The 23,607-nt window shown below is 40.9% G+C and overlaps 1 protein-coding gene across 3 annotated transcripts in view; it reads right to left on the reverse strand.

Moving 5' to 3' along the window:
* PRRC2C (proline rich coiled-coil 2C) overlaps positions 1-23,607 on the reverse strand; it is a 76,555-nt gene that overhangs the window by 34,786 nt on the left and 18,162 nt on the right. For all 3 annotated transcript variants that reach the window (XM_074876874.1, XM_074876873.1, XM_074876872.1), the window contains 15 exons: positions 22,385-22,552; positions 20,964-21,141; positions 17,113-17,219; positions 13,984-14,121; positions 11,820-12,055; positions 11,360-11,439; positions 10,283-10,416; positions 10,112-10,199; positions 9,692-9,833; positions 8,570-8,644; positions 7,151-7,796; positions 6,159-6,328; positions 5,313-5,559; positions 4,048-4,261; positions 882-3,248 (listed from right to left, as the gene is read on the reverse strand). In XM_074876874.1, the coding sequence (XP_074732975.1) occupies positions 882-3,248; positions 4,048-4,261; positions 5,313-5,559; positions 6,159-6,328; positions 7,151-7,796; positions 8,570-8,644; positions 9,692-9,833; positions 10,112-10,199; positions 10,283-10,416; positions 11,360-11,439; positions 11,820-12,055; positions 13,984-14,121; positions 17,113-17,219; positions 20,964-21,141; positions 22,385-22,499 (4,937 nt within the window). In that variant the 5' untranslated portion in view covers positions 22,500-22,552. The remainder of the gene's footprint in view (positions 1-881; positions 3,249-4,047; positions 4,262-5,312; positions 5,560-6,158; positions 6,329-7,150; positions 7,797-8,569; positions 8,645-9,691; positions 9,834-10,111; positions 10,200-10,282; positions 10,417-11,359; positions 11,440-11,819; positions 12,056-13,983; positions 14,122-17,112; positions 17,220-20,963; positions 21,142-22,384; positions 22,553-23,607) is intronic.

Consider the following 23,607-nt stretch of genomic DNA (forward strand, 5'->3'; position numbering starts at 1 on the left):
AGTTAGAGGTACCAAAGCTCAACAAGTATGCATTCAGTATACTTCAACTGCAGTAAAGCCTTCCATGGAAAAAAAACCAAACCAAAGCCCAAACCAAACAGAAGCTTACAGTATGCAATGTGAACAAATCTAAACGATATACTGCCTCTACAGGCTCACTCGCCAAAAGCTATTTGAAGCTGTAAGAGTCAGTTTCACAGCATTCTCAGTTTGCTGTGGAACCTGGAATACCCAATTTTTGCTTCAACATCACCCTTAAGTGACTAGCCAAAGGAATTCTTAATAGTTTTAACTCAGAGGCTAAAGCACTGATCACAAGTTTTTAAGCCCAGGCAAAACCTGAACTTAGAATACAGCAACCTACAAGCACGAGAGTCCTTGAGTATGGGGTAGGCATTCAATGAAGAAATGTCTTGTCCTGCCTCCCTCTTACCAGACTACTGTGCACTGTGGCTATGAAATAGTGGGCAAATAGTAACATTAAGTAATGATTAAGTTTCAATCAAATTCAGCATACAGAAAAACAAAATCTAGTCTCAATGGGAAGCATATCTCAACATGCTTGTCTATGTTAGGTGATTGATTACAATGCAATGCAGCGTGTATTAACTGCGAAACTGCTCACGTTAACATTTCAGCTTGCATCCGAATCTCAAGAAACATAGCTCAACTCTGAAACAGCACTGCATCTTTTTTTATTAGGCATTTTTAACACTGTGCATATACAAACACAATAAATGGAAAGTACACAGCCACAGGTGCACGCGTTTGTCTTGCTCTCTTTTCTACCATTCTACAAATCTAAACCAACTGCTTATGACTTTGAATCACAAGAGGACACCACCATGACCACGTGCTTCATAGCAGAAGCTGGTACTCACCCTCTTTTTCCACTTCTGGGTGGAGGACCACTCCGCCTTTCACTCCTAGGCCCTGAGAAGTTCCTCCCTGGTTTAGCTGGCCCATTGTTGCCACGTCGGTTTTGACGGTCTATTCCAGGCCGCTGACTAGAGAAGCTTCTCTTGGCTATTTCCCTTTTTGGAGCTCCAGCATTTTCTCCTGCCTTTGCAGCCACCTGTGCTGCTACATCTGCTGTTTTCTTCTCATCCCTCTCCCGCCTCTCATTGAAGTCACTGCTTTCTGAGGCTGTTTCCCACTCTTCATTTGCCTGGTCTGAAGAATTCTGGTTGGACAAGTCTGGTGTCTTACTTCCTGACACATCCAGAGCAGTGTTGGAGGGCTCATTAACTGCATTGCTAACTGTGGCACTTGTTGATGAGCTGGTTACTGCCTCATTTATCTTTGATGCAGCCTCTCTTTCTTTTAGGCGCCTAAAGCGTGGTGGTTTATCTTGCCTTGGAGGCCGAGCAGGCCTTTGTCTTCGTGGCCTCTCTCTATTCGGATCAAACTTTCTCTCAAATTTTGGAGGTCTCTTATCAACCGGTATGGGACCATAATGTTCATTTCTTCTTGGAGGCTCCCCCTCTTCTGGTTTAATGATCTCTGTTTGCCTAGGGTTCCACTGATTGTCTCTGTAGGCTGGTCTCCTTATTGTGGAGGGACGTGGAGGACGCCCACCAGGGTCCCTGCCACCACGTCTATACATTCCCCCTCTGCCTCGTCTAGATGGTTCTCCTTTAGGAAGAAATCCTGGTTTGGGTTTGTTCTCATCATCTCTTATGTATGTTTTTTCTAGGGATCTGTTGTCTACTCTGATATTGTTTTCAGGTTTGAATGACAGGGGCTTTGGAGGCTTCTTGCCATCAGCTCTCTCTTCTCTTTTTGGGTGCTTGCCTTTGATTAGACTGTCTTTGTCTGAAAGCAGTGTGTCACTTGCACTTTCATGAACTTCGCTGTCAGAATCTGTCTCTGAACCATGCTGGCGCCGCCGTTTTGGGATTACTTCAAAGTCAGAACTCTCACTGCGAGTTTCACTCTCTTCTCTTTGCCTAACAGGCCCCGAAGGCACATGGTCTGATCTAGGCTTAGGATCTCTGTAGTGTGGGTACTCTCTATTATGGCCTCTACTGCCCCGACCACGTCCTCCGTACGAACCCCTGTAGCTACGACCTCTAGAATAATACTCCCCACGACCTCTGCCTCTGTATCCCTGATCTGGGAACCAGTCTCTATCCCTAGCCTCTTTCCAGTATGTCCTAGGTGGTAAGCCAGGCTCTCTTTTTACTGGCCTGGTTTCCAAGCGTGGTTTCTCCACAACCTCCTTGCTAACCACCTTCTCAGTCTGCTTTTCCTCCTTCACTGCAGTAGTTGGCTGCTGAGCATGGGGCTGCTGCTGTGCTGCCGGTTGAGCAGGCGGCTGCTGCTGTACTGCTGGGGGAAGCTGTGGAGTAGCAACAGGCTGGGCAGCCGGTAGCTGCTGCTGGACTGGAGCTGCGGGTGGCTGAACCAGAGCTTTAGCTGCAGTCTCGGTTTGACTGCTCTCCTGGCTTGCTGGTGTCGGAGCAGCATCCTGGGTTATCTTCTTAGCCAGAGGAGCGCTGCTGGAGGCGGAAGGCTCTGGCTCAGCCTGAGGCAGTGGCACTTGAGGTGCTTCCTTTTTGTCACTTTTTTCAGACTTGCTAGGTTTTTCACTAGCTGTCTTTTCTCCTTCCTTCTCCTTCCTCTGCTCACGCTCTTCTCTCTGTTCACGCTCTTCCTTCATATCTCTAAGCACAGGTTTTTTAATAGGACCCGATCTTCTCACTGGTCTATCACTGCCTTCGTCTCTCCTGCCATAACCTGGCCTAGGACCCCATCTTGTTTCAGACTTGGGTTTGAAAGTTTTTTCAGGTTTTGGTCCTTCTGATGTTCTATTACTGATCAAAATTTCTTTTTTCGGCTTAATCTCAAGTCTCTCAATTGTCTCCTTTGTCTCAACAGGCCTGTTACTTAATTTAGGGATATTTGCTGCTGTCTCATTCCTCTGGTCTTCTGACTTTAGAGAGTGACTTGAACCATGGGAAATGCTTCTCTTTAGCGAAGAGTGACTTTCCCCCACAGGCACCAACTCTTCTGGAGAGCTATGGGTAGCTTTCTCATTCACTCCTTCAAAATTAACTGCTGTGCTAGGTGCGTCAGTCTGGAGAGGCTGTACGTCCTCCAAAGGCCTGCTTGGGAACTTTTGTACCTCCACCTCTCCTGATTCTCTGAAAAAGTCTGTCTTTGGATGAGAGTCCAGCTGGTTGTGTTCTACAGGATAAGCAGTGGCAGGGACAGCAACTCGTTCTTGCTCCAAGTGTGCCTCAGACCTAAGCAGTAGGCATTTAAGAATGTCAGGGTGGGGGAAAAAATTTTACCCATAAATATGTACTTAAATCAAGTAATTTTCTATTTCTATGAAGGATTAATGTCAGCTCTAGGAAATAACAGGTATTAATTTTCATAGCCGCTGCTCACTGTAGAGATCAATTTTATTCTATCCTGATTAAGAGTTCAGTGTCAAATATACAATTAGCTTTAGGAATCTATTATTGTTAATGGCTAAACATGCAATTTTAAATGGAGCCTTCAAGTTAGCAGGCTAATATCACAAGTATTACCCAGACAGTAGTACAGCAAAAAGAATTTCTGGGTACTTTTAAGCTGTAGAGGAAGCCTTTCTGACCATTCATCATGCAGCAAAGGTCAGAAGTGACTGTGTCTTGCTTTATACCACTTGTACTTAACACACCACTTCTGAAACTAATATACACCAGAAGTTCTCTGATATGGGGAGAGCAGGTGGAGAACAGCACCACCACAGGAGTGCTCTACAAGACTGAAAATCCAAAATATTAGGGCAATCACCATTCATCAAATTAGGTTAAGGAACCTAAACAAGGGGTAAACTGTCTTTCTACACCCCACTACAGTGCAGGCACGTCTTTTGTTTTATACAACAGCACCAAGTACACTGCATCCCCCAGCCACAACTCCTTTTAAAGTTTTGTGTGAAGAGCAGCTGTAACTCAGTTTAAACTGTGGTTTGCCACATAAGTTATACAGCCAAGCGTGTAAGTAAGTATGGCTCAGAGAAGTGACATGCAGGAGTACAAAACTCAGGCTTACCTCAAATCATCAGGCTCTTCTAACACTTTGGGAGGAGAACTAGATTGCTGAGGTTCTGCATGGGGGTACGGGTCTGACCCCCACATCATGCGGGGCTCTGACAAAGGAACAGTGTGCTCTCTTGCTGAGCGAGCTATATGTTCAAATGAGTCTGAACTAGTCGCTGATCCCTCTATCTGGTCTCTTCTCATCAGTGGTTTGGGAGGCATAATTCCTGTGACAGATTTAAGTTCAACAACTGAAAACAGTTTACCATTAGCAAAGAAACCTACCTCAAGACAAACAAAGCATATCAGAACACTATTCTCTCCCATTTGATCTCCCTTCGTCTGTACCTTCCATTGTTGAAATCAAATGTCTATACACTGTCAGTTGACCTCTGATTGACTAAATCATATTCACCACTAGTACCCTCTGTACCAAAGGAAAAAGCTGTCTGCTTCAACTATAATGGGATGAACCAGGTCTGCAGACCTGTAAACTTGCAGATGAAGTTTCTGATGCAAGATCTGAATGGCAATAGGCAAGACGAGTGTACACGCAGGTGGTTTTTTGTACTCTATTAAGGACTCTGAGTCTTTTTTTTTGGTAACATTTTAAAGAAATTCTAGTTTTCACCATCTTTGCTTAGCCTGCCACTTCCTCCATTCGTTCCTTGCACTTAATTCAGGATACGCATTCCCTTGCTCATTAGCTTGATAAGTATCTCCATTACATTACATGCCAGACTTGTATCATAGCCTTCCTAACTGCAAATCAGATGGCCATTCCACAAATTAAGGAGGACCTTTTTGTGCCAAGAATCTGAAAACACAAATTTAGTAAGACTCTAGAGGTGCTATTACACAACATAAAAATAATAAATTTCATAGGGGTTTTTTTAAATAGCAATGTAGTATCAAGTGCTAACACGTAATGAAGCACAAATGGTAAATACACTATTTTTCTCAGTCCAGCCTAACTCATGCCAGCTTTGATACCTGTAACAAAGTAAGGCTTATGCTGACATTCTGAACTGTCACTAACATGCCTGCAATACAGAAGAAAGCTGTGATTTTACTTTATAGTCACAGGTGTACAATGGCACATGAACTACAATTTTTCCAGTACTACTAAAATCTATTTTGTCTCAAACAGTGAAATATTGTAGTTTTCTTTTTAAAAAACCCACCCGTTTGCTGTTACTATACATAGCGTGGTTAGGGAAAGGCTTCTATTTCAAAACCAAGGAAGTTCAGCAGTCAAAAAATGCTGCCAGATTTTACCTGGATGAATAGGAGGCATATCCATTGCAGGTCTTCCTGACATCATTCGTGGGTCCATGTAAGACTGCATCATAAGCCACCGTGGATCAAAGCCCATTGAAGCTAAATGCTGAGGATGTGGTTGCATGGGCTGGTAGAGGGGTCTGTGCTGGGGAGGTGGGACAGGGCCACTAGAAGGCTGTGAGGGAGCAGACTGTGGAAGGACACTTTGCTGTTGTTGCTGCCACTGCTGCTGTTTCATTTGCTCCTGTATAACAGAAAATAGTATTATTATATAGTATTGTTAAGATGAAGACTTGAGCGAAATTCAAATAACCCTTGGAAAAGTACAGTTATCTCCAGGACACTAAGCATTCTGAAATTTAAATTGCAAATGAGCATCAGAATGAACTAGGAGAAAAGGGGGAAACCAGACTGAACAATTTAGAATAGCTACAGTTTTGCTGGTGTTCAGGTGAGACAGAGAACAACTTCATGCATCTCATTAACGCAAAGTGCTCTTCAGACCACAGGACCCAAGTTCAAATTACATTTGTGAGTGTCACACCCTTTAAGGAAGAGCTGCAGAAACAATGATCATCAAACCCCGAGTTCTACAGGTAACCTCAGGGCAATGCTCTACTTCAGCAACTGATGCAAAATGGCCAGTTTTAAAAACCTCATTTGCCTTCTGCTCACTTACATACTTTGCAAGTGACAAGAAGTGTTTCATGAAAAGCAATTCCTGCCAATACCATAGATGTTATAGAAGCCGGAAACCAACAGCTTAAGCTTTTTGAAACTTCTATGGTCACATACTTATTCAGAATGAGGCAGAAGACATCATTCTTTCAATGAACTTGTTACCTGCTGTCTCTGAAATCTTGGTGGTAATGATTTCTGGAACTGTTTAGAATAGCCCGAGGAAACAGCAGGACGAGGCTGAGATCCTGAGTCTGGCTCACTCTCATGAGTCACCTGTGAAATCTCTTTCTCATTCCGACCACTATCTTGTCTGGTAAAGACTGCTTGATCTTCTGAAAAAAAAAAAAACAAAACACCACCAACCACACATGGGAGACAGTGAATCTTAAAACTATGACAATTTCACCAGAATGTCACATAAAGGATATTCTAAAAGGAAAACAGTTTGCCTTCTCTAATCTCACAGTCTTAGTTTCCAAAACCCATAAAGGCAAAAAAAGTTAAGAATGACCCCTCAAAACAGAACAATTGTTGTTAACACATCACTCAGTGTTCCTTTTAAACTCAAATACAGTGGGTAATCAACCACTGGCATTTAGGTTGAAACTATTATGTGATTTAAGAAGTGCTTTATCAATTCTACCATATTACATTTGAATCAACTTTTTTATGAAGCAAGGTTTGGTTTTACAATTGCTTTTACCCATTTAAACGGTAACACAGACCTTATTAAGCATAGTCTAACAGTTCTCTTGTGGCATTCAAGTTCCACTACAAAAAACACACTATGTTTAAATACACACTCTTTGTGTCTACTTCTCTAGGCTTCCTGAAAGAACAGAATAGCTGAAATAATTTACATTGCTTTTTAGCAACATGGAGTTGCTGACCCTCCTTCAGCAAGAAAAGAAAGCCTGCTTTTCTTTCTGTATTCTTCAAAGTCCAGCCTAAATCAGAGCCCAGTTTTTCCTTTAACTTTTTGATGAGTTGGGCAAACAGGTCTAGCTCCAAGGACAGTTAGCAGCTGTAATGTGCCAGGAAAAGAAATGGTCTAGATGCACTAGGTTAATTAGGTATGCACATTAGACTCCTAAATTACAACTATGCTCTGTGGCTCAGCTTTAAGACAGACAACTACTTGTGTGCAAGCATACCTTTTTCTTCCTTGTTATTCCTGGTTTCACTTTCTTGTTTTTCTACTACAGGTGTTGCCACAGGTTCTATAGGCTCAGGAACCTCATGTGCTGGTTTCTCCTCTTCTTTTTCTTTTTCCTTCTCCTTTTCTTCTTTTTCCATCTCCTTTTCTTTCTCCTTCTCCCTTTCTTGCTCTTTTGCCTTCTCCAGTTTTTCTTTTTCTTCTTTTTCCTTTTCCTTCTCCCTTTCCCTCTCTTTTTCCTTTTCCTTCTCCCTCTCCCTCTCCTTTTCTCTTTCTCGCTCCCTCTCCCGCTCCCTCTCCTTTTCCCTCTCCCGTTCCCTTTCTCTTTCCCTTTCCCTCTCCCGCTCCCTCTCTCTCTCCCTTTCCCTTTCTCTCTCTTTCAGAGGGTCTTCCCGGGAGGGTTTTGTCACACAGCCAAATTTCTCATTTAACCGTTTTAGCTTTTCAGCACAAGCTGCTTTTCGCTGTTCTTCCATTCTTCTTTCTTCCTCTTCTCGCCTCTTACGGGCTCGCTCAACTGCAGCAGATATCTCTGACTGCTGTCTTCTCCTCTGTTTCCAAATTTCATCTTCATCTGGTACTGGTTTAGGGGGAAAGGGTCCCTGCCTTCCAGGTCCTACCTGGCGATCAGGGGGCGGAGGGTGCTGCAATATTAAAATCAGTTAAGTCAAGTTGAACACGTATTATATAAACAGACACTTGAAATATTACATTTTAACTATTTGTCAACACGTATATTTGCATGGCACCTTTAAAAAGCGAGATTTGGAAGAAAAAGCAAGCCCCCACCTTCCTGCTCCAGTTCAGATTTATGCAAACTGAGCTCAGAAAGGAGAGGTAAAGATTCAGTTGGGCTCATGTTGCTCCTGCTCCCCATGACCAAGGCAAAGTGACAGCAAAGATGACAAACACCTTTTAGATTTGGTTACAGGCTGCTCTAAATCACAGAAACTCACAGCAGATCTCAGACAAAAGTTCCCCAAGGAGCCAAAGAAATTCAGGGTAGCTCAGGATAACAGCGATTTTAATAAGGACTGCTGAAAATTGGTAAGAAGCTCCTACATACACATTTCATTTGGGACTTATCTCCCTGTCTGCCTCAGCAGCCAGCCCTCCAGCACTGTTCCCATGTCCCTGTGCTCTCTAGATCCCACATGGGGCTGGATAACTGAAAGCTCTTGAAGTTCTCATGCATTTCATATGCCACTTACAAGATGGGACCACTTTACACAATTAGCAGCACAGCTGTGCTGGGGTCCCATTCTTACTGGCCCCAGGCACTATGATCATTTTCCTTGTTAAAGAAAAGCTTTACCCATATGTGGAGCATATTTTTATTTTTCTTAGTCTAAATCCCTCCACCACAACATTAAAGAATTTAACTCAAGGAAATAAGGACAGTTCTAATCTTTCTTACCGGTGGTAGAATAGATTTTGGATGAAGAGTGGGACCACCTCTTTCATGTATAGAAGGCTGTGCTGGACCCCGATCCTATTGGATCAAACACAGTACCAGGGTTAGGCAAGCTCGTAACTGTCAAGCTGACAAATTTTAGATTTGCTGTTTTTTCTACTGCATTAAGATACTACACCTAGTGAACTATGTGCATACGATACAACTTCACATGCAAAACAAGGGCAAGAACACTTCCATTTTATGTGCTGAGCGCTAAACAATTAGTTTAAAAATTCACACATCCAAAATCCAAAGTTTATGTTACTGCAGGTTTTTCCCCAGATTCAATGTAGCATCAAACCCTGAAAGACCATGTAATCTTTGTATACATATATATGAAGTGCAAGTAAAACCAATTCAAGATCCATCTTCATTATTATGGGTGTCAAGAGAATACATGTCTAGGAAATTTGCAGACAAAGCCAACAGTAGCTTTTCGGGGCCGGGGGGTGGGGGGCAAAAAAATAAACAGGGCTGAAGCTGGCATAAGTTGAGGTGACTGTCAATCCTCCTCTACTATAGGATAAATCAAAAACCAAAATGGCTGAGTTGATGAATTCTACATGGTCTGTATAAAAATCTATCTGCCTGAGATGTCAGAAGTGAGCTGACACATTACAGCTAAGTTGCACTGAAGAAAGTGGGTCATGATACCAAAAAAAAAAAGGCACCTCACACTCAGGAAAAATGTGTGGGCCAACTGGGCACTATTTACTGTGTGCCACTGTAAAACATGGACACCAGAACGGCTTCATTCACTGTTACAGGGATGGACAGACAGGAGTATCAAGTTAAAACTTGTCAGTTGAGTCACAGTAACTGACACAAGAGTTCTCACCCCCTCACAACTGTGGATTAGAACACACTAGATAAAGACATGCTATTTTTATTTTGCAACCAGAAGCAGCTAAGTTGACTAAGCAGCACCCGATCAGTTACCACAGCTCAGATAATGCTTTCAGTAGCTAATGCTTTCACTCATGTTCATAACCTTGATTGACCCGACAGTTTGGAAAGACACCAAAGTTGGACCTCTCCTGACGAGGCTGCTGCCAGAAAAGCTGAAAACAAGAACACACAAACCTGATCAAGCTGAGAGCTTTTGCCATAAGACCCTTTGGTTGCTGCTGTGGAAACCTGGGTGGCAGACTTGGCATTTGTCTGTTCTTCTGCTTCCTTTTGGCCATCAGGACTCTGGGAATCTTTTGACGGTGTTTGTTCATCACTGTGCAAAGAAATAAGAAAAGTGGAAGGTGTACTCCACACAGGTATTTGGTGATTTATCTTCTGTCCTCAATGTTTCTCATCAAGGGCAAAAGTTCCTCACAGCAAGGATAATTCCTACTACACACACAGCTAACTGGAGTCTGCAGGCAGTTATACAATTTTGTACAGTATTAAATTACTGTTATTGGAATGAGTACTTACACTCATTTCATTCAATCTTCCCAAAAGATAAGCTAGTTAAGTGGCATTCACACCCAACTGGCAACACCAACTCACCCACTTTCCTTCTCTTTTTGACTACTTCCTTGCTCATCATCATCACTGAAGTTCAACTGCTCAGTGTAATCCACTTCACTCTGAGCACCTGATGCATAAGCAAATATTCAATTAATCTCACAGAAGGATTCAATGTACAAATAACAGAGTACATTAATCTGATGTTCTTACCTGCCCAGCCTTCATCAGCCTCAGCATCTAGATTATCAAATTTGTCAAGTTCTTTAAGTTCACTAGCACTAAGAATGGATGGGCGCTCAATTGGTTCTGAACACCACGAAGGTGGTCCTCTTCCCCTTGGCCCTCTTAAAAAAAAAAAAAAGAGAGAGAAACAAAGACCACTGTCACTATTTATCTGCAAAATGACCAGAGTACTGTTCTCTCAAATACAGTATAAATGTGAACTATCATCCACATATGTAATTACTGTAGTTCAAATAATTACTGCTACGCTACCATACAGTTCCTTATGGAAGAGAAAGAAAGATGTTATAGCCTTGCTTGCGCACTTCACAAACAAGCCAAAACATCAGCTGACAGTAGAAAACCACATGCCTGGTAGCTTTCAAACAACACACTGCATTGATCTGGCATCCTTCTTTATAACAATTTATACAGCTCAGAGATATTTCTTTATACTTTGCATGCTTTCCCAGTGTCAAAAGTTCTGTACCTTCTCCCTACTCCTATTCTCAAGTTGTCCCAGTCATCCCTATCAGCCTTTCTGTCCTCCTCCTGATCCCAACCGCAGATGACCTGTCAAAGCTTGCACCCTACCGCCTACAGCATCCCTTATTTCCTCATGCATGTGCACAGCCATCCAGAACTATGAAGAAATGAACAGAAAGGAGGAAAACTGATTTTATAATACATTACAGTTTTACTTTAATTGGAGAGCAGTAGAGTTGAGAATCAGGAATTAACTACTGTCATTATAAGAATGGAAGGGTCCTTTTCCAGGCAAAATACTGGTTGAAGTTTCAAAGGTGTGACTCCTGCTCTTTCCAATCAAAAACCCTGTAATGTGCAGAATTCCCTCAAGTTTTGCAGTTGAGTTGTCAAACACAAATCACTTCACGGCACTACTCCACACAAGCCAAATTTGTGAGACTAACCAGTGGCAGTTCTTATGCAGTGTATAATCATAATCAAGATACTCAGTGCAAATTTTCTTTTTTTTTTTTTTTTATATTGAGTCACAAACATAGTTCATACCCACATAACAGTAGCACTTGTAAGGCTTCTTACCTGCTAGGCTCAGAATTGGGAAACCTTGTTGGACCTTGCATGGAAGGAGGATATGCCATTCTAGGATACTGATTAAACATCTAAGAAAGGTTTAAAAACAGGAGCCATTTGTTAAAAAAAAAAATCACTGCATTAAGCATACTGAGATCATCAAAGGAATCACAATGGAAATAAAGCAAGACTCTGCACTCAAGACAGTTTGCTTCGTATCGCAAGCATGTGACACCAAGTCACCAAGGTGGAGTGATTACAAGCGTTAATCAACTCCTGACAAGTTCAAACTCAGTGTAGCAGGAGCAGTAACAGGTAGCCCCATCCTTTGAGGAGCTGGTTGCAATCCCACCCTTTTAGCAGAACTGCTAAGCGTTCCATGGAGGGAGGAGAAAGGGGCATAAGGAAATCACACTAGTCAATAATCAATCCCTGCTGCTTAAAAACTTTTCATGTAACCATCACTCACATAAGGTGGCATCATTGCTCTGTACTGAGATGAGATAGGTGGTTGCTGCTGCCCATTCAGCTTGGGCTGAGGGACCTGTGGTAACCGCACATCCCTCTTCTCTGCTGCCTTCTGGCCATCATTTTGTTCTGCTGGAGTAGCATTACCATCTTCTTGTCCAAGAGCCTTAGTTTCTTGATCAGTTGGAGAACTGGGTGAGTTGCTCTTATTACCACCTTCTCTCCAACTAGTAGCATCTGCATGGACAGAATCAGTACAAGAAAAAACAAGAACAGACTTTATATTACAGATTTACAGACAGGCATGATGAAAACCACATTTTTCCTACCCAGTTTTCCATGACACTACAACCTGTGCAGACACACGTTCATGTTTGGTCCTGAAACAAGCAATGGCCACTTGAGAAAACAGAGGCTGTTTTCTAACCCTCATCAGCCCTAGATCCAGCTGTGTTCCTGAAGGGTAAGAGTTAAATTTATAGACTGCTCTAGTTGTCCTACTCCACCTTCCAAAACACAATGCAATTTATGAAGGATACTGGTAATAGCACAGGAGAGAAAACAGATTTAGCTGTGGTAAGTGGGCCACTGTTGACTCAGTGTGAAGATGCTGTCAAGGGAAAGATCAAGCTGCTTAAGCAGCAAAGGCCTACCACAGAACTCTCAAGCAGCTCAAAATGACATATACCTGTGCATTATTTTTCTAAGTGAAGACAGGTATGCAGAGTCTGGCTTGTATCTCTGGCTGATAAGGATGGAATAGAAGTTATGAGGCTGTAACTCTGGGTGCGTGTGAATGTCTAGCAAAAAGTCCAGGAAAAGTAAGGGATTTTAATGACCTATCACTTGTGCCAGACAGTCCATTCTTTAAGAATTTTCTGCCTACAGAGCACGGGTTAGGACCAAGAAAAAAAGAGTAAACTTAGCAGGAGCATTCAGATCCATGCAGACGGACAAAAATTCACATAGATATACACTGTAAATAACGTTCCTTTAGGGGCACAAACCCTTTAAGCAGCATTGAACTATGCTCCTAAGTATCCATTACAGTTCTTCCACTTATCTTTGCAGGGGAGCACAGCTGCTAAAGGGGTAGTACTCGCCAAGCTCATTTAGCTTTCTGCTGTCAGACCTGAAAGAGCAGCTTAATATAGCATCTACAGTGCTGACCAAAACTGTAACTGCCTGCAAGAGGCTGGAACAGACATTCGTAGCTATTTTCCTACTTCAGTTCTGGACACCTCTCAAATTTCTTGACAACTTATTCTTTACATCAAAATCAAGTCAGGACCTGAACAAGCCTCAGTCTGCAGGACCTGACAAACAAATCCAAGAAAACCAAGGCCTGTAACACAGAAAGGAGCCCAAGCCCTCTAAAAGCAGTGCACATCTTGCCTATCACTGGCACAAGATAGTGCCACGTACAGTGCAGGAAAGCATCCCTAGTCCATCAAACCTCACTGAAAACCAACTTTTGAGGAAGAAAGGAATCCTGTTTTTCGCTGGAAACAAGCACAATCCCAAATGCCTCCCCGTTAAAAGGATCTGGGGAAGCAATATACATTTCTTCAGAGACATGCAAAAACCAGCACTGTTACAGTTGTTTTCACTAGATCTAATCCCCCCCAGTTGAAACAGATCCAGCTAGTCAGAGCATCTCAGCCATGAGCTAAAGATGCCAATGCCTTTCAAATCAGTCAACTTCGTTTGGCATCCTGTAGATTAAACTTCCTATTCAGCATTTTTCAGGCTACTCTCTTTTAAGTACTAAGTAACCTCTTGAGGACAACCCTAATGATGATTTATGTAATTAGTTAATATTAGGACAGTTCTTTAAATACATATTTTAGCTGTTGTGACACTTAGCAGCTGCAAGTAAGAAAATGCTAGTATTGTGCAACTAACAAACGTTCCTCAGAGCACAAGTGGAGTACTGACTAGGTTGGGAAAATGGAAAGTGAACTGCAGGATGGGATTAAGCATCCTATTTTCCACACACCAGGAACAAGGTAAAGCAGAAAGAAGCCCCAAGAATCTGTTTCTTTAGTGTAGGAGTATGTTAAAACAATCAATTAATCAACTTATTTTGTACAGGACACATGTTGTAACAAACAATTTCCACACAAGCCCATGGAATTTCACAAAAATTTGTAGTATATACTTACTTTGTGGTCGCAAGTTGGGTCCTGATCCATGGAGCTCTTCAGGCGCATCTTTCTCTTTGCCTGACTTTTCCTGATCCCCAGCTGCCGGCAGACTGGGAAACTCTTGCTGGAAATAACTATTTACTTGAATAGCTGGACCTACACAGTAAGATATTCACAAAGTCACAAAGCAATAAAAGCCTGATCATCCTTAAAAAGTGAATGTTAAAGCTACATTAATTTGCAGGTAACATAATTCACATACAAGAGCAATCCTCGTAAAGCATTCCCATTTGCTACTAAAGTTGTTAAATTTACTAGGCCAACCATCACAACTGTTGGCACTGAGAAAAATCCAGAAGCACCGGACAGCAATAATGAACAATGTAGCAAGACTTAAAACAGAGAGTAGCTGAAATTCCTAATCTTTGTTAGTACTTTCCCCATCGCCCCCTTCCAGACAAAAGTTCCCCTTGTTTCATTGTACAACTATAGTCAACCCAAGAATGGGCAACTATGCTATTGCAAAAGCCCTTAAGATTAATTACTGTTTTAGTAACAAATAATTCTTCAGGACTTTAAAAAGGCTGCAGCTTTTACATTATGAGAAAAGTATCAGAACTGTAGCTCTCCTGGATTTCTAAAACCCTTGACATCATAACTCAGGATTGGAATTTAAGATTTCTGTTGCACATGGCAGGGAAGCCAAATATATAGATTGACTTTCTCCTTAGACAGTTTTGTTAGCATCTGCTTTGAATCAATTTCTCCACCCCCCATACACATAATGGATATTCACCTACCAGGTCAATAGCATTCTAGTACCAAATCACTGATAATCTTACTGACAGAGGATTTCTATTCCAACAGTCTGAATATTGCCCTGTTCCTATATGTGTCTTTACTACTGGCTACTATAAGAGACATCATTATTAGGCTACACAGACTATAGAGCAAACTCACAAAAAAGATCTGAGTATATGCCACCCAACCCCCCCCCCCCATCCCCATGTTTTTTAAGCTAACAGCTAGAAAAGCTTATGTTCTCTTGGATCTGTGAAAGAATCCTTCATAACAACAAAATACAGGGATCCTGATTCTTTTTTGAAGATTAAGAGTCAAGCACTGGATAAACTCCTTACTCTTTGTACTTTCTTTGTAAAGGCACGACAGCAAATACCACTATTTATCCCTGTGCCTACAAACTGCCTTGAAATCTTTCAATCTTCATTCTAACTTCATGTACTACAGATCACATTAACTCGTTCTGTGTTAATGGACATTGGACTCTTCACGTTCCCAAGCAGATACGTTACTTAACAGGACTGAAAACCGCAGTCGCACTAACCAGATGGCCTGCCAGGCAATGGAGCCTCTTCAGAGGTCCTGTGGCATGCATATCATGGGTTTTAGGTATCCTGAAAAATGTTTTCTGCTCAAGTCTACACAGTAACAACGTTTTAACTGCAAAGTAATAGCCCCTCAGTGATCAGCTTGACAGGACTTAAGCTATCAACCTGAAATAGGACAGATTGTCAGCCAACAGTTCAAAAGTTAAAGAATTCAAAGATATTATGGTAGCAATTAACCCCAACTTTTAGCCAACACATGAGCTGAAAAATACATGCTGTCATTTCATTTTAGAAGTCTTTCTGCATAGCCACCAACAGCCTCAGAGAAGGATTTAGTCTCGCCTCACTCAACTGAAGTCTTACAAGAGCATGAGGTGGCTGGCTGAATGACTGCTGGAACACATACAAGGCATCTGGAAAAACTACAAGTTCCACCAGCCAACTGCAAATCAGGAAAGCACGAGTACAACAGGTGTAGCATCCCGAGTTTCAAACTGAGGAGGAGAGCAAGCAGCTGATGCCAATTCACATTCTGTATTTCTTCTTGAAACAGCAAACCCACTACTGCATTAATTGAATGCAATGAGGGCACCATCTGGGTTTGGCACACAAGCTGCCATGGTAACTACAAAATAATTAGCTAAATGCATTTTGAAGCCACTGAGCCGAATCACTATTTCCTGTGTCATAGAGATGATCTTATCAGCTTATGTAGAAAGGCTGGTATGCAGATCACTTTGCATCAGTGTTAATTCCTTTTTTTTATTCTACAAAACTCCTGCAAAAGCTTAAAGGAGGAGAGTTCCTATATTTTACAATGAAGGAAACACTGAACATTAGAGAGGAGAGCAAGATCTAGAATTGTCACTTCTAATACTTACTGCCAAAAAAGGCAAAACCATTAGATATGCGATGTTAACAAACTCCATGTAATGGCTTAGAAGCTACCTCCATGGAATTCAGATTTTACTATTCTAAGATCTCTATCCAGAAGAGAGCTCACTTCAACTTGGAAGCCAAAACTCTATTTCATAGCCACAGAAGGCTTGCAAGTCTCAAATTTAAGGAATAAAACATGTTGTAAGTCATTTTTCATAATAGGGACAAGGAATTCTAAGTAACCTCTCACTCTACAAGCAGTTTAAAAAAACCTGCTGAAGTTTAGCTCTAATCTTACATCTGTAACGAAAACACTCAAGCTAAGATTCACACTAATGGAAATAGTTCTTCATCCTTTCATACAATTATGTTAAAACACCAAAACACACCTTTAATGCTTTTCCCAGAAAAAACCCTACTCAAACACTATCACTTTGAAAACAAAATAACCGAGGAATCTATAAAATAAAGGGAAAGTATTGGTGTAGCATTTAGATAGAAGCAAGACTGCACACATTTTGCACAAAATGATCCAAAATTATGGTTAGAATGACCACTGTTTACAGTTCTCCTCCCCATGCCAAAATTGTATGCATTATAACTACTGACTGAAATTTTCCCTCCTCACCACAGCCATGATCAAGTTCTTACACTATCACCACCATTTCCCTGTCAATCCAAAAGCAGTGACTATACCACCCCTTTAAAAAGCAGTCAGACCTGCTGCTAAATCAGGCTGGAGCTCACCTGAGTGACATGACCAGCTCACCCTCCGGCCAAACAAGTTGCTTCCACAGCATTTGTAGTTTCAACTGGCCCAGTCAAGACTGTAATGTTCACTGAGTCTGGGGGTGTCCCACAGCAACATTCACAGCCTGCTAGGCCAGTCAAGAACCCTTCCACCTTGAACACCACTTACCATCTTGTCCACCTGGTTTGGTGTTGGCCCATGATTTGGCAACAGGAGCTGCTTCTGGAGGAGCAGGAACAGCAGGTTTTGGCTGTGTCTGCGGCACGTCTGGCTGTCTGGAATTAGAGGGAAAGCACTTGTAAATACAAGAGGGTGAGCACAGAATAAGATCATCAGGATTACTACCACAAACAAGTGAATAAAACAAGGTAGCTGTGCAGCTGAAGAACCAATAACTAATGCAGCAAAAGCATTTTCTTATATAAAAGGCGTTGTTATAGTAACAGTTAAAAATCAGAATAAATTAGCTAATTCTTTCAAGAGTAGATTTCCTAAAGTGGAGAGGAATGAATGAAAATGGCTGGGCAGAAAATGCAGTCAGGCAAGAACAGAATTGTAACTTTTGAAGTAGTGTATTGGACAATCAAAACCCATCAATCTACAACCATGGAAGGGAATAACTTGGAATAATGTTGTCCTGTTTCTGGCTGGGACAGTTACTTTTCTTCCTAGTAGCTGGTACAATGCTGTGTTTTGGATTTAGTATGAGAATAATGTTGATAACACACTTATGTTTTAAGCAGTGCTTATCCTAAGTTAAGGATTTTTCAGTTTCACATGCTCTGCCAGTAAGCAGGTGCCCAAGAAGCTGGGAGGGAGCACGGCCAGGACAGCTGACCCCAACTAGCCAAAGGGATATTCCATATCATAGAAAGTCATGCCCAGTATATAAACTCAGGGGAGCTGTCTGGGGGATGCTGATTGCTGTTCAGGGACTGGCTGGGCATCAGTCAGCGGGTAGTGAGCAATTGCACTGTGCATCACTTGTCTTTCTTGGGTTTTATTTCTCCCTCTTTTTGTTATCTATCTTTTCATTAAAATATTATATTTTATTTCAATTATTAAACTGTTCTTATCCCAACCCAAGAGTTTTACTTTTTTTTCTGATTCTTCTCTCCATCCCACCAGACAATGGGGGAAAAGAGTGAGCAAGTGGCTGTGTGGTGCTTAGTTGCCAGTTGGGGTTAAACCACAACAAATGTTCTCTTGCTTCAGGAGTTCAAATAGAGAAAAGCATTTAAAAACCACCATGAACTGAGGAAAAGAAGGCATACATGTGTCAGAAGTTACAAAGTAAAAGGAACTAATAAGGAAAGCTAAAGACATCATGAAAAAATTTACGGGTACCATGAATTGGAGCCCAGAAGTTTAAGTCTACTAAGAATAAAGTCTCAATTTCACCATCTTAACAATGAAGCAGACATAAGCACTCATTTTGTCCAATAAAAAACCCAGGCATATTCTTGAAGAAAATCCTTCTAGTCTATAGATTCAGTGATGTTAACTTCTTTTAAAAATAGCAATTTCTCAAATCTGCATATTCAGCTAACTTAAGACTCCAAAGCATTAGTGTCCACAAGTCAAGACCTCCAGTTCATTAGTAGCAATTTTTGATAAAACACAAATTATGGGGCAAATCCAGTAGTCTAGAATCATTTTATCAGTAAAGAGATAACTACTGCAATATGCAAGTTAATTTACAATAAACAATTGTAAATGCTGTAAATAGATCATAAAGTAATCCTAAATTTCTGAGGACTGCCAGGTCCATTTGGGTTCTGCAGCGATCAGCCCAAAGCACTACACAGTAGTCTCAGGAATGACAGAGAAGTAAACACGACCAAAAAAAAAAAAAAATCACTGCTGGGGAGAAGCACACCAGCTTCTCACAAGGATAACTGAACGCAATTTTGACTTGTTTCCACTTAGTTGCATTTTCTTACACCTGCACATTTTCTAAACAGACTGGGGAAGCTGGAATTTATGGGGCTGTACTTTCTCACACAGAAGTGAAAAAAGGAACAAGACCTGTTAAGGGTTTATTTCTTGCAGTTCTACTGTTTCAAAGGCATCCAAACATTGTCCTATAGGTGTACCATTTGATAAGGGACTCAGCTTGGTGGCAGTTGAATTAATCAAACCAATACACAAAACAGGCTACACTACCCAGGAAAAAGGGAGTGAGGCAATACCTAAGAGTGACAACTTAGGAAAGCAGCAGAAACAAGTTTTCATAACCACAAGCAATAACTCATGTGAACTCCAATGCAGCGATACAAGAGAAAAAATTAAACTAAAGCAAGCTGATATCAAGACTTTATCCACAACACTTGTGAGAGGAATACCAAAACACTTTCCATGTAAACTGCAGCATTCATAAGCATGTTGAAATACTGGAGAAATACAGCAGTAGTTACAAAAATGGTCAGAAGACTTGAGCAAACACATGAGATGGTCTGAATTTAGGACAATTTCCTCGTGGCCTCGACACACATACCTGTTCCTGGGAATGAGTCCCTCCCCCAACTAGTTTTACTTGTATGTGGTCTTTGAGGCCTTTATCAAAATAATGCATATGAAAATACAAAGGCAAACACTTTCCAGCTGCAGATAAGGGACAGCTATTTATGTTTAAATGCAATATCAACTACTGGAATATAATTCTAACTCATGCAGCAGGCTATGGAAAGGCAAAGGCGCAGATAAAGTGTTTTAGTCAAACAAGCTATTGGCTCAACACAGATTTAACTAGACAAAGCGTTAAGTGACCCTGAAGTGCAGGAAGATCTTGTTAAAGTACCATACAAAACATGGGCACAAAATTGTAAATTTGTAGTTTCGTAAGTTTAAAATAAAAAACTAAACATAACAGTATACTCCTGAATTCTAACAGCTTTTCAGAGAAATGTCAATTTTTGACATTTAAATGTAGGAAAGTATACAGGGAGAAATAAAGGAACAGCAAGAAGGGGAAGAAAAGCTTTAATCATCTTTTGCTTGCACAAGTGTTAGAGACATACAATCAGTGCTGCTATCTTGAAGTGTTTTTCAGAACAATTTATATGTCAACGAATAGACACTTAAAACCAATTCTACTTTTGTAGTGAGCATGCTATCCTATTTTAAGCTTACATGGCAAAAAATTTGCTTTAGAAATACTTTCTAATAAGATTTTTGAAAAGTTTTAGTCTCTATTTTCTTTAATTGACCTCCTGTACAAGTGTGAAACAAACAGCAGATTAAGTTGTACTGAGCATGGGAAATTATATTATACACAATACACACCAGTGCATCAACATCACCATCACTTCTATTTTGTTTATATCACATATTGGGGGAGTGTGAAACAATAGTGTAAAGTTTAAGACAGAAAATGTTAGTAGATCTGTAGAATTTATTGCATACTAACCAAATTAAAGTGCAAATATTATGAACCATCAGGAAAATAAAGCAGAGATTCAAATAAATGTATACAAACTAAGAATTTTTGAGCTTTCTCTGCCATACATCAGCACAACCACACTAAACAGATTTCTGCATACTCTAAGGAACTTGCAAGTTTTAATTAACTTAGGTGCTGTGTACCTCAGGATTCCTCCTAGAGCTTCAAGGTAATTTTAATGTGATTACACTGATTGTACAAAAGCATGCTACAGTATTTCCTTTAAGCAGCCATCAGAACTTACACAAATGTAGCCACGTCAGGTGGCTAAAGGAAACATTCATCCCCTTATATGCAATTCATAAGCATACTGCTTTCAACTTAAGGGGGGGGGGTGGTGGGGGTGGGATTTTTTTATTGGTGGGGTTTTGTTTGTTTTGCATTTTTTATAAACTATCACCCTAATAGCAAGATTCTTTCTCACAAAAATTAACAGTGGTGCTATTTCCTCTATGGTAGCTACCTTGAGAATAGTCAAGTCTAACCAATTTCTTCCGAGGCCCTGCCCACCCCTAGTTTTGGGAAAATTTGAGAGAAACAGCACAGCAAAACAACCCTGATCTCATTGGTCACTTACTTTTCTTCTTCATGCTGTTCTTGTTTTGAAGCCCATCCTGTGCCATCTTTAGGCACAATGTTCACATTAGGGTCATTGCCTTTGTTCTCTGCTTTGAGACTGGGGAGGTTAGCTGGGGGAGGCATCCTCCTTGAAATAGCAACTTTTCCAAGACTCTGTAATCCATGGCGTGCGGCAACTGCATGCCAAAACAGGAAGTGCAAAAGTTAACAATGCTGTTTAACAGGTAGCGTTCATGCAAAGCTGCATAAATCAATAAAAATGTTTTCCAAGAAACTCAGAAAATTTAAGAGTATAAGAATTAGAAACTCAAAATTCTTCATAATTTAATTAAGAAAAGAGGAATTATAAATACTTGGTTGGGGAGAAGCTGAGTACTTTTTGAATAGTGAGTCACTATGATTAGCCTATTCCAGAGATTAAAAAGTATATATGGCCCCACCTTTATACACAATGCTCAGTGACAGAAACCTAGAGGAGCCCTTTAAAATATGATGGTGATGTCTCAATATCCTTTAACATGTTGTCAAGCATTACCTTCTTGCTCCTTTTGGGGTTTAATGTACCTTGACGAGTCCAGGAATACCCACATTGATCTAGCTTGTTCCTTTTTTGCTGCCAGTTTCAGTTGGCAGATGCTGCTCTTGCAAAAACATTCGTACAAATTGCATTTACTCCAGACCACAAGTATGAAAAAGCAGTATGAAGCTAATGCACTACAGAGGACATTCAGGTACCAACTAATCACCACAGGTGAACAAGTACAAGATACTACCCTAGGCATATTGTATGATTACAAACATCTCTGTTTCAGCCTTTAAAAATAATATTGCAGCAAATTTTAACGAAGTCTGAACACACTTCCCCACTTTCATGGCCCCATTTAGGCAAGTATGTCAAATCAAATTCAAAGACTTCCGAGTATCATTCCCTCCTGGTTCTCAATCCAATCAGTCACAAAAAAGCAGACCCACAGTGGCCTTATTTCAAACCTCGGTGTAAGTTTCACCCAGTGTTTGTCTGCAAAACAAAACACCTGATCTGAAAGTGAGCACTGCCTTCCTGTTAAACAAACACCTCCAGTATGCAAACATTTTCTGAAATACAGTAAAAAGCACAGCTAGGGAATGGCATGTCATACACTGATAACAAATGGAGATTGCAGCTATATAACAGTTTTTATTTACCTATATTCTACTTCCTACTAGTCTGCAAATGCTGTCACCCTGAACCAATACTCTTGTTTACAGCTACCCGGAAACTGTAATCAATATTGCTTGCCAGAATTCCTCCACTTAACTGATGCACCAGGAAGTTCAAAAAAATCTTCGTGTGGTTAAGTGCTCATATATATTTTACGCTCTTAATTAGTACCACAGTAATGATGAAACCGAATGCAAAACTAAAGCCAGTTTACTCACCTGTGGTTTTCTGAGTTTCCAGTGACTTTCCCTTGTAAGTATTAAACAGACTGAGTGTTGCATACTTTGTTTTTCCATCCTTTGCTTTTGTACTCTGGCCTGACTTTTCCGACATTTCGATGGAAACTCATCGAGTCTGGTACCTCCTGCTCACCCCTCAAAATTTGCCTGAAAAGAAAAACACCAGAAAAGCAATTTGAATATAAGCCAATACTTAAGACAGAGTTCATAGAACAAAAGTGGACAGCATGTTTAACACCATTAGCACTGTTTCATTTAAGCATATTGGTGATGCCATAGAATACATTAGCCCCAGGAACACCAAGCCTTATGTAACACCATGTAATTTTAAACTATTTCCATCTCCACAATTTGAAGGTCACAAAATCCAGAGGGTCAGCATTTAATTAATACGAAACCCTGTAAAATTGGTAAATTTTGTCCACAATCTGAAAAAAAAAAAAAAGAAAAAAATCATGCATAGTTTCCACCACTAGCTAGCTCCTCTCCAGGGAAGCTCAATGACTTCACTCACTCCTGCAGCCGTGCTCTGAGATACCATTAACTCTGATATAGTATTTCTGGAATCTGGTTTCCCCCCCCCAATTAAAATCATCATGAACTCAGCAGCTAGAGAAATTAAATACACAAAGTCAGAAGTTTTCTTTATCAAAACTAGGAACCCAATATGTTCAGATAGGGAGGGTGAAGAATTCCTTAAACCAAGAGTTACACTATTCTTCTTGCAGCAGTAAATTACAGGGCTGTTAGAGCCGGTCACCCCTCTCCTCCCTCCTTCCCCCAGAATAGCAGGCCTGGAGAAAAAGAACCCAGTAATTACCATGGATATTTCACTAGAAGTGCTTAAAAGGAACTTGACAGAGGTGCTGCTCATCATCAGGCAGGAACACAAGTGAGCACTCACTTAAACAGAGTATTATTATATAGTCGACTTAATAACACCCAAAAACCCTGCTACCCCCCTTACAATAACAGTTTTTTATGTATTTCCATATGAATTCCAGAATAGTTATGTAAGCTTAAGTACTCTTGTGCTTCATTCTAAGAGAAGACAGCAATAAGCAAGGCAGAGCTGTACATCCTGCTGAAACCCTTCAGTGATCAACAAACTCCCTAGTCAAACTCAGAACCTCAGAAGACCTTCAAAAAGAACTCGATTCATGTGGAAGGCACTCGTGTATTAAGAACAGTCAGCATGGGAA

Source organism: Strix uralensis, chromosome 8 (assembly GCF_047716275.1).
Source record: "Strix uralensis isolate ZFMK-TIS-50842 chromosome 8, bStrUra1, whole genome shotgun sequence".
Lineage (NCBI taxonomy): Eukaryota > Metazoa > Chordata > Aves > Strigiformes > Strigidae > Strix > Strix uralensis.